Source organism: Sorex araneus, chromosome 3, assembly GCF_027595985.1.
Source record: "Sorex araneus isolate mSorAra2 chromosome 3, mSorAra2.pri, whole genome shotgun sequence".
Taxonomy (NCBI): domain Eukaryota; kingdom Metazoa; phylum Chordata; class Mammalia; order Eulipotyphla; family Soricidae; genus Sorex; species Sorex araneus.
The window spans coordinates 152,548,164-152,558,428 of NC_073304.1; the positions used below are offsets into that span (position 1 = coordinate 152,548,164).

General features: G+C 48.1%; 1 protein-coding gene across 2 annotated transcripts; it reads left to right on the top strand.

Annotated features, from left to right (window-relative positions):
- The first annotated feature begins 3,270 nt into the window (after positions 1 to 3,270).
- MCL1 (MCL1 apoptosis regulator, BCL2 family member) lies at positions 3,271 to 6,654 on the top strand. Of its 2 annotated transcripts, XM_004618071.2 has the most exons (3): positions 3,275 to 4,110; positions 4,243 to 4,490; positions 5,514 to 6,654. In XM_004618071.2, exons 1-3 carry the CDS (start codon positions 3,441 to 3,443, stop codon positions 5,628 to 5,630), a joined length of 1,035 nt encoding a protein of 344 aa, XP_004618128.1. In that variant the 5' UTR covers positions 3,275 to 3,440; the 3' UTR covers positions 5,631 to 6,654. The 2 variants fall into 2 exon arrangements, with proteins under 2 accessions (XP_054988569.1, XP_004618128.1); XM_055132594.1 differs by lacking the exon at positions 4,243 to 4,490 and having other exon boundaries at positions 3,271 to 4,110.
- The last annotated feature ends 3,611 nt before the right edge of the window (positions 6,655 to 10,265 follow it).

Below are 10,265 nucleotides of genomic sequence, written 5' to 3' on the forward strand. Positions count from 1 at the left end.
GAACCAGGGTCAGCTTACTGGCTGTACTAGCTCTCTGGCCCCACAGTTCATTGCTGTTGTTTTGTTTTGGGGCTACATTCCACAGGGCTCAGGGCTTACTCCTAGCTCTGCACTCAGGGATCACTTCTGGCAGAGCTTAGGGGACCATATGTGGTTTGGGTATTGAATATGGGTCTGTCACGTAAAGGCAAGTACCTTCCTCTTTCTCTCTCCCTCTCCCTCCCCCTCCCCTCCCTCCCTTCCTCTCTCTCTCTCTCTCTCTCTCTCTCTCTCTCTCTCTCTCTCTCCCCAGTCCATTCATTTATTTTTAGTTACACTTCAATTTTTATTTTTTTTAATTTTTTAATAAGAATTTTATTTTATTGAATCACCATGTGGAAAATTACAATGCTTTCAAGGCTTAAGTCTTAGTAATACAAGCTGAAACAACCATCCCTTCACCAGTGCCCATATCCCACCACCAAAAAAAAATACCACAGTACACCTCCCATCCCGCCCACCCCCGCACCCCCACCCCGCCTTGTAACTGATAATTTTCACTTTACTTTCTATTTACTTTGGTTACATTCAATATTTCAACACTAACCTCACCATTATTGTTAGGAGCACCCCACTAGAGTCAGACCTGTTGTGAAGAGAAATGAGGTCGTGTGGCGCAGTTTTGGATTTCTGTACTTTAACAACTAAGTCCAGGGAGATTTCTTTCAGATGTTGGATCATTGCAAGCTTGTAAACCCCATCTGTGGTCGTCATAATATGGCGGTCTGCACGCCCTTCATCCCCGGGAAGGGACAGGCGAGAGAGAGAGAAATACCTTTCCCTTCCTGGGCGGGCATGGGGTCGCAGCTTAGTTCTCAGGCTGGAGACATTCTGCAAGAAGATGCCCATGTCGAAAGTGGTTTAGCTGGGTCTGGATTCACACTCGTGCAGCTGCGGAGGGGCCGCACACGTGTGCGGCCCCCGGGATCACATCTCGGCAGCGGCAGGAGGGGCCGGTGCCTCCCCCCAGTCCATTTTTTTTTTTTTTTGCTTTTTGGGTCACACCTGGCAATGCACAGGGGTTACTCCTGGCTCTGCACTCAGGAATTACCCCTGGCCGTGCTCAGGGGACCATATGGGATGCTAGGATCTGAACCCGGGTCGGCCGAGTGCAAGGCAAACGCCCTACCCGCTGTGCTCTCTCCAGCCCTAGTCCATTCATTTTTAACAATAGGAAAAGGCGATCAGAGTAGATGAGTAGATTTGGTGGCAAGAAATGAATTTTATCTTCTGATTATTTCCTTTATCTCAGTGAAATAAACTGATAGCTGAGAGTAAGAAATGGAAAAAGGAATACTGGTGGTGGGGCCAGAGTGACAGTAGGGAGTAGGTTCTTTGCTTTTGGGCAGCCAGCCCAGTTTCAATCCCCAGCCAGGAGTAATTCCTGAGTGCAGAGCCAGGAGTAAGCCCTGAGCATCACTGGTTGTGACCTCAAAATGTTTTGTTTTTTTTTAAAGGAATACTGATGGTTGGGACAGAAGAGAAGCTGTTAAATAGGCACTGGGAAGCATGGAGAGTGAATAAGAACATGCCACAGGTTTGCTGAGTACTTGAAATTTCTGGCTAAACATTCAAAGTGAAACTTGCAATTCACTTCCTTTTGCAGCCTCTGAAAAACTTTTGCACTTGCTATTTTCCTAAATCTTTTTCCCTTTCACTACCAGATAATTTGAGAAAGCCAACAGAAAAGCTAACTCTTCCATGCAGTTTTCCTAGCCTAAAATGAATTTTCTAACATCTCAACCACCAAATGCTGCTGGCCTCCTGCAGACTGTATGCCATCTATTACTATAATGTTTGCTATCTATCCAAGGTTAAAGTTTCCTTATATAACGAAACCATTTCTTTTTCTTTTTTGGTCACATGGGAGGTGCTCAGGGATTATATCTGGGATGTTTAGGAAGACCATCAGAAGTGCCTGGAATTGAACTGGGGTCTGCAGTATATAAGGCAAATGCCTTAACTAGCTCTCTAGCCTCCAAGGACACCATCTCTTATTCACTGCAGTTTCTCCACACCCTCCTGCCCAAATATGTGTTGTTTTGTTTGGTTGGTTGGTTGGTTCTTGGGCCACACCCGGTGATGCTCCTGGCTCTGCATTCAGGAATTATTCCTGATGGGATTCAGGGGACCATCTGGGATGCTGGGGATCAAACCCAGGTCAGCAGCGTGGGAGGCAAGCACCCTACTTGATGTACCATTGCTCCAGCCCCTCAAATAGGAGGAGAGTTGCTGAGATAGTAGAGGGTAAGGCACTTGCCTTGTACCTGCCAACCAAAGTTTGATATTTGGTATCCATGTTTCCCTCAGCATCGCCAGGAGTAATTCCTGAGCCCAGATCCAGGAGCAGCCCTGAGAATCGCTGGGCGTGGCCCCAAAACATAAAAAAAAAAATGATGGAAGCCCGATATCCTTATTTTATCTGGGGAGATAGGACCCTCTTTTTTTTCCCAATTAGAACCTTTTCTCTTTCTTGCCCTTCAAATGCCTTGTCTTGAATTTTAGTTATTATTATTATTCTTTTGGTTTGGGGCCACACCCAGCAGTGTAGGAGTTGGGGGTGGGGCGTGGTGTGGGTGTCGAACTTGGGGCTCCAACCCTAGGAGATGCTAGCTAAAAAAAAAGTAATAAAACTTTCAAGAAAAAGCAATTGCATCCATCACAATTAACTGAAACATACAGCATGAAACAGGATCCTTGTCCTAGAAGGGTCAAAGGTGCCTTATTATCAATATAAAAATAAACCGTGTTAAGAGTCTCAGGAGAGGCGCCAACAGAGTAATGCCAGGAGAGGCTGGCGGAGGTAAGGAGGAGCCGGGGGCAAACCTCGCGGCGCTGAGGGCTGAAGGTCAGCTCGCACGCGTGGTCCGCGGGGCGGCCGCCACGGAGCGTCCACTGAGGGCTGCAGCCAAAGGGATGGACACCAGCGGCCCCGAGCGCCCGCTCTCGGCCCCACCCTCAGACCGGCGATGCCCTCCCGGGGCTTCCTCGTGCCCTTCCTTCCGCGGCCGGGGGCTCGACGTGTGGAAGGAACTCTCGGACACGGAGGCATCGGCAGGTCCACCCAGCTCAGACTGCCCCCGAAGCCGACGCGGGCCACACGTGGGAGCCGCCGGCCCAAGAGCCCGCGCGGGGCCGCCGTTACGTAACGCGCCGGCGGAGGGCGGCGCCAAGCGCCGGAAGGCCCCGCCCCCCGGCTTCAGGGCCGTGCGCAGCGCCGGAAGCCCCGCCCCTTCCCTTGTTTGGCGGCCGGGGCTCTCGGAGGCGGCTGACGCCACCGGCCGGGACGGGCCTAAAGCAGCCGTCCGGGAGCGCTCTCGCACACCCCACTTCCGCTTCCTTCAGGGTAGGGCGTCGCGCGCCCCCCTTCCTCAGCCCGGCGGCCTCGGCGACAGCTGGAGATGTTCGGCCTGACGAGAAACGCGGTCATCGGGCTCAACCTGTACTGCGGGGGCGCGGGCCTGGGCGCAGGCGGCGGCGGCGCCCCCCCGGCCGCGGGGCTGGTCGGCGTGAGGAAGGAGGCCCGGGGCGCGGGCGGGGGAGGGGACGCCGGCGCCGAGCTGGGCGGAAGCGGCCGTGCGAGCCCCCCGGCCACGCTCGCGCCCGACGCGCGGAGGGTCGCGCGGCCCGCGCCCATTGGCGCCGAGGGCCCCGACGTCACGGCGACCCCCGGGCGGTGCCTGGTCTTCGCGCCCGGCAGCCGCGCGCCGTCGCCGGACGAGATGGCCGGGCCGGCCGCCGCCATGGTGTCTCCCGAGGAGGAGCTGGACGGGTACGAGCCTGAGGCGCTCGGGAAGCGGCCGGCCGGCCTGCCGCGGCTGCGCCTGGGCGGGGAGGCGGGCGCGGGCACGGACGGCTCGCTGCCCTCGACGCCGCCACCGGCCGAGGACGACGACGACGGGCTGTACCGGCTGTCGCTGGAGATCATCTCGCGGTACCTGCGGGAGCAGGCGGCGGGCGCCAAGGACGCCAAGCCGCTGGGCGCGCCCGGGGCCGCCAGCCGGAAGGCGCTGGAGACACTGCGGCGAGTGGGCGACGGGGTGCAGCGCAACCACGAGACGGCCTTCCAAGGTGCGGGCCGGCATTGTTTCCGGCCGGAAAGGGTGGGCCGGGGCGTGGGGGGCGCTCGGGGGGCCCGCCGTGGGGGGCGGGGCGCAGACAAAGGCGGCCCTGAGCATCCTCGTGCTTCTCTCCCCCTGTCAGGCATGCTGCGGAAACTGGACATCAAAAACGAGGACGACGTCAAGTCCCTGTCTCGCGTGATGGTCCACGTTTTCAATGACGGAGTAACAAACTGGGGCAGGATTGTGACTCTCATTTCTTTTGGGGCCTTTGTAGCCAAACACTTGAAAAGTATAAACCAAGAAAGCTGCATCGAACCATTAGCAGAGAGCATCACGGACGTTCTGGTCAGGACGAAACGAGACTGGCTCCTCAAACAAAGAGGCTGGGTAAGTGTGGCTTACTCTGCAAGACGGGGGAGCAGTGGAAAGGGAAGACGGGGCTGGCCAGAGAGCTTCATGTTGATCGCTTGACGTTGATTTTAGTGGACAGCTCTAAGAATGGTAGTGTTGGCTGCCTAAAATTGTTGCCTCAGAAATCCTTTCCTTTGGGCTTGCTGTGGAGCTTGGGGCTGAGCCTGGTGCTTTGGACATTTAATAACGAGCCTGGGTACTCCTTGCCAGTCTATTCAAACGCACTACAGAGGAATAAGTCACCTGGGATGGCAATAAAATAAATTCATGGCCCCTCCCTTTACTATTGGAATAGGGGGTGGAGCCAGGTGTCTGTTAGTCTGGGTTCCGGGATCACTCTTAGCGAGCCTCTGGGCACATCCGTCTGTTAGCATAACCTGATAGCTATATGCGAAGCCAGTGCTTCGTAGGTATTTTAAAACCATCTTAGGTGGTTCTGAGTCAGGAGGTGCTTAACCGCCTTGAGAAATGCTGGTCTTGTAAAGTTGAACCAGGTGGTAGAACTTGAGGGTAAATGCTTAGGTCTTTTTATCTAAGTTAAACCAAGTCTTTTTGAGTAGGATTCCCCTGAAAAGGTTAAAAAAACTTTTCTATCTTAACTGTAGGGAATGGGTGAGAGCATTTTGCAGAGAGTTTAAGGCATGTGAGGTAGTAAGACAAAAAGGTTGGAAAAGTGAAGAGTGAGGATGAACTTTGTGATGTGGGTGCATATCTTGGAGTCATTCTCAAGGAATTTCACTACTGGGAATTTTCTTTGGGCCAACAGTTTTTTCTGTGTTCCCTGCTGTGCCTACATCACACTGCTGACATGGCCTAGGTAATTGTTGAAAAGTCAAGCTTAACTGCTGTCTTCCTGCATACTGAGCTGAATGAGAGATGGCTTTTTGAACCGCTTGGTTCTTAGTTGCTTTGGGGGGTATTAATCAACCTTCTTCCAATAGTTTTTAATGCAGTGGAAACCCATGCTTGAGAAGTGACTGTTTCTTTTTTCTTTTCTAGGATGGGTTTGTGGAGTTCTTCCATGTAGAGGATCTAGAAGGCGGCATCAGAAATGTGCTGCTGGCTTTTGCAGGTGTTGCTGGAGTAGGAGCTGGTTTGGCATATCTGATAAGATAGCCTTTTGAAGTGCAATAATTGACTCTTAACCAACTCCAGCCACCAAAACCACATAACGACTGCTGTGAAATCAAATGTATTTATGAAGTTGGACTTCAAGCTGCCCAGGCTGTAACCTCCAAGAGTTCTACTCTGGCTGAGTAGAACAGCAAGTGGCAAGAGGATTGTGGCTAATAGGAATAAATACATGGGAAAAGTAGTTCCCCTTTGAAGAGTCACTGTCTGAAGGAAGCAAAGTTCAGTTTCAGCAACAGGAAAACTTCAGGAGGCCGTGGAGGAGAACTTTATAGTTAGTGAAAATGGTAGGGTGGAGAGACTTAATTTTTCCTTTTCTAGAACCAGAAGAGTGGCCGGTAGCCAGGCTAGTCATAGAATTCATCAAATATGCCCACTGAACTCATTAATTTCTGATGGTGTTAGAAGCACTAACAATGCCAGTGATTTGTGTAAAATGGATTAAAGATATAGCTATGACTAGAAGCCTCAGCACTGTACAAGAGTTTGAAGGGGGAAGCTTCTTCCTCACTCGAAAAGTAACTTTCCCAGAAGTCTTTTAAGTGTTCAGGACTTTTTATACCTGTACTTGTTCTAGTTGGCTTGGTTTGGATGATTCTTAGTTTATCAGCCTAGTAATGGCCAAGAATACTTGACTTAAGGCTCAATTATTACAGTTACAAATGTGGAGTGTCCTAATTTTTAAGACAGAAACAGCTTGTAAATGTATTTGTCTGTAAAAACTATATATTTTTACAGAAAGTCTATTTCTTTGAACTGTAAAGGGAGTCTCAAATTTATATTAGTTTTCATACCCTTTTGAAATTTACAGCTTAGGTAGTTAGGAGCCTATTTCTTACAGTTTTTCTATTATAAACTTTGTCCTGGTCACAGTTGTGGAGTGTATGTGGAATCGATTGATGTAATTATATGCAACCTGGTTGTAGTGGAACAACTCCAGTATATGCAGGCTTTCATTTTCTTACTGGTTTTGGTAAGTAGTCCTTAGATAGGTTTTTTTATGGGGGGGGAAGAAACCAAGCAAACAAAACCTGTGATTGAGATGTTAGAGAATGGAGATAAGTCCTTTCACTTTGTTACATGTAGGTTTTTGAGTCAAAATGGAGTTTTAAGTTGTTTCTGTTGGGGTATGGGGGCTGTGGGCCACAGACTGATTAACTTAGAAACAGTGGATTCTGATTGGGCAGCTACCTACACGTTGGAGTTCTATTTAACCTAATTAAAGTGATATTAAACTGAGTTCATGAGCTCATCTTCAAAGCTTTTGCTAAAAGATTTTCAGCTGTTCCAAAGGGGGCTTCCTATTACTAGCAGTATGTGTATAAAAAGATCACATTAGGTGGATGAGAGAGATATTTGATCCCTTGTTTGCGTAATAAATTGTAAAATGATGTCTTGGGAAAGCAGGCAAGAGTCTAACCATGGTGCTATTATTAGGCTTGCTTGTTAAGACAGGTCTAAGCCTAGTATGTCGATAAAATAGTTGCTTTATTTCTATTAATGATTCCCAAGGTTTGTTTTAAATTTTTGTATTGACATCTCTGGCTTGAAGATTTGGTATTACGTAGTTTATTTCTTTTCCTTTTTATTATTTGCTGCTTCTTCTGCTTCCTGTTTCGATATTTATATAAGTTCCATCTTCACCCACCCTGCCATCCCTGAACCCTTATTGCCCTTCTAGTTTGTGGCAGTTTTACTCCCAAAAAGGGAGCCTGAGTAGCTTCCACCCAAGGAGTCCACAGACTTAGATTCTTGGTGAATGTCCCCTTGGGTGTGGTGGTATCTTCGTTGCTGTGACAGGAGGGAAGAATCCTTTTCTTAAAAACTAGTCCCTTTTTGGTTTTCTCCTGATTTTCCTTTCAAAAGTCCCCTTGGGACTTTACAGAAGAGGGAACAAAAACTTTTCTTGGTTCCCTTGCATTTGAATATGCTCATTTAAAATTTATAGAAGTGGATTTTGTTAAACCCCAAGAGTTCTATGAAAGCTACTGGTAAGCTGAATAAAAAGTTAACCCTGAATCTAGGGTGATTGGAAACTACGTGACCTTTAGTCTGTGGACTTTGTGATAAATAGGCAGAAGTTAAATGACTAAGAATGTAATAGGGAAGAATGACCATGCCTGCCCATCTCTAAGCCATAATGTCATCTAGCTAGAGCTCTTTTACCTGTGTATTTATCCTTCTTGATCATACATCACTTATTTATATCATGTCTATCTCTAAGGATCTAAAAAGCACTTTATGTAGTTTTTAATTAATCTTAAGATCTGGTTAAGGTGACTAAAAGGCCCTGTCTCCCCATGCCCATTTGTGGAAATAAGTGTGTAGGTGTAAATTGGTGGAGTTTAAGGAGTTCTGCTTCCCAGTTTACCAGGTGTGACTGCAAAAATGTAGATGAGAGGGTCTCAGCTGAAGTTTTGGGAACCCAGCCTCTCCGGGAAAGGGGGAGTTGGTTTATAGGGAGAGGAGGCAAGTGTTTTAAGTGCTGACTAGCTGTATAGTTCAGGCAAATCCTCTGAAACAGATGGGGAGAGGCTGCCTGGGAAAAAAATGTCTTTCAGCAACTTTGTCTTATGCTTCTCTCAGGGAAAAACCTGCAGTCCTCCAGTGTCCTGTGTGCATGAGTGCTCCAGGTGAACATCGTGGTTCTGGTGTAACAGCTAATACTGTTGACAGTTGTGCCAGGAAGGGTTAGGACCAACTACAAATTCATGTGGGCTGTAAAATGTAGTCTGTTTCCCTAACTTCCTGTTTTTCCTGAGAAGAAAATAATAAATCTTCTATTCAAATGCAAGGTGTGGTACCAGTGTTTTCTAATCTCTAGCTTTCTTCCTTCCCCCTCTAAAGGTCTTTTAGGGAAGTCAGCTGAGCAAATATAGGTGAGTTAATTACACAAATCCCATAAAGCTGATTTACATTAGAGCAAAAGACAGTTCCCTTCAGAAAAACCACTTCTTTCAAGTTAGTGATATAGGGTTTTTAATTAAACACATCACTTTTGTACATGGAGAGTAGCTTCTTTGCAAAATTACAATTTCTGCCCTGGATTTCTTAATCACAAAAATGTTGGAATAACCTTAGGGTGAGTGCTATCATTACTTGTTCAGCCTAAGTCAGTTTCAGAAACCCTAGCTTGTCTTTTCAGCTACCTTTAAAGGGAGTAGAAATACCAGGGAGGGGCCGGAGCGATAACACAGTGGGTAGGGCATTTGCCTTGCACTCGGCCGACACGGGTTTGATTCCCAGCACCCCATATGGTCCCCCGTGCACCGCCGGGAGTAATTCCTGAGTGCAGAGCCAGGAGTAACCCCTGTGCAATGCTGGGCTGGGTGTGACCCAAAAAAAACCAGGGAGATGTGCAAATGCATGGTTTGCTTATTACTGATTTTGAACCTTGAAAACCAAGTGCTAATCATGCAAACAGGTTTTTGTGCTTTTCCCCCATTCAGGGTTTGTCTGCATTACTATTCAAGCTATCTTGAGGCTGGCAGAATGTCCAGTGTTCAATAGACTACCCATAACATCCTCTTAAATCACCACTGCCCTAAGCCCCAGAGGGTAAAATTAGTTGGTTTTGTGTGTTGGATTTTGTTGAAGTGGGGGCAACACTGTGCTCTCAGGGATTAACTGCTTGCAGGGCCTCGGGACTAGAGGTTGTTGGGGGTTGAGCCAGGGTCAGCTGCATACAAGGCCAGTGTACCATGGCTGCAGCCCCGAGACCTGAATTCTTAGAAGAAAATAACAAGTCAGTTCTGTGGTAGTTCATTTGTGCTTACTTCCCATAAGAGAAGTAAGCGTGCTTTCCCTATCGACCCAGAAATTTATTTAGTTTGATTTTGGGGGCATACCCAGCAGGGCTCACGACAATATGGGGTGCTGGGAATCAAACCCACACCAGCCCCTGGAAGGCAACCCTCTGCCCCTGAGCAGAAAATTTCTGCAAGTTAAAGATGAGCAGAAAGCTGGTGATGGGTTAAGTAATGAAAAATGCTCTTCTGGGAACCACCATCACTCCTGTACATTTTGTTTCTAGATTGCCACAATCAGAAAAGTGAGAGCCAGAGACAGTACAGGTATTTGCCATGCATATGACTGATCCCAGTTCTAATCCCCACCATCATATAGGTTCCCCAAGCATGGCCAGTGGTCATTCCTGAGAGCAGTGCCAGGAACAGGCCCTGAGCAGTCTGTATGGCCCAAAGCATAAAGTAAGTTGGTCTGTCCAAGTACACCCCTAGCAGAAAACTGGAGAGAGCAAGAGGTACAAGACTCCAGTTCCCACAGTCCAGATGATTGCTCTACTAATCTGTGGCACCATTCCCTAGTGACCCTTTAGAAGTGGTCAGATGGTAACCAGGTAACAAGTCACTAGAGTCAAAATAACAATTTGACACAACCAGACTGATTTCAGTTCCTGTTTTGCGACTTTAGAGCCAGCTCTTGCTTCATACTGATTGCTTTCAGAAAAAAAATTCTTTAAAGCAGTTGTGACAGCTGGAGGACTTTACAAAAGTTAAATTTGAATAATTGTACAACTGGTGTGTGTCCTGGCTCCAGCAGACACCCAAAGCTTGGGGCTACTAATTCCCGGGGTTAAGATGATCAGTCTACATTTACCCT

Bases quoted from the DNA above. Each gene is read 5' to 3' on its own strand.
- MCL1 (XM_004618071.2), top strand. From the start codon at position 3,441: ATGTTCGGCCTGACGAGAAACGCGGTCATCGGGCTCAACCTGTACTGC. The intron at 4,111-4,242 runs GTGCGGGCCGGC...TCCCCCTGTCAG, and splicing joins CCACGAGACGGCCTTCCAAG to GCATGCTGCGGAAACTGGAC. The intron at 4,491-5,513 runs GTAAGTGTGGCT...TTTCTTTTCTAG, and splicing joins TCCTCAAACAAAGAGGCTGG to GATGGGTTTGTGGAGTTCTT.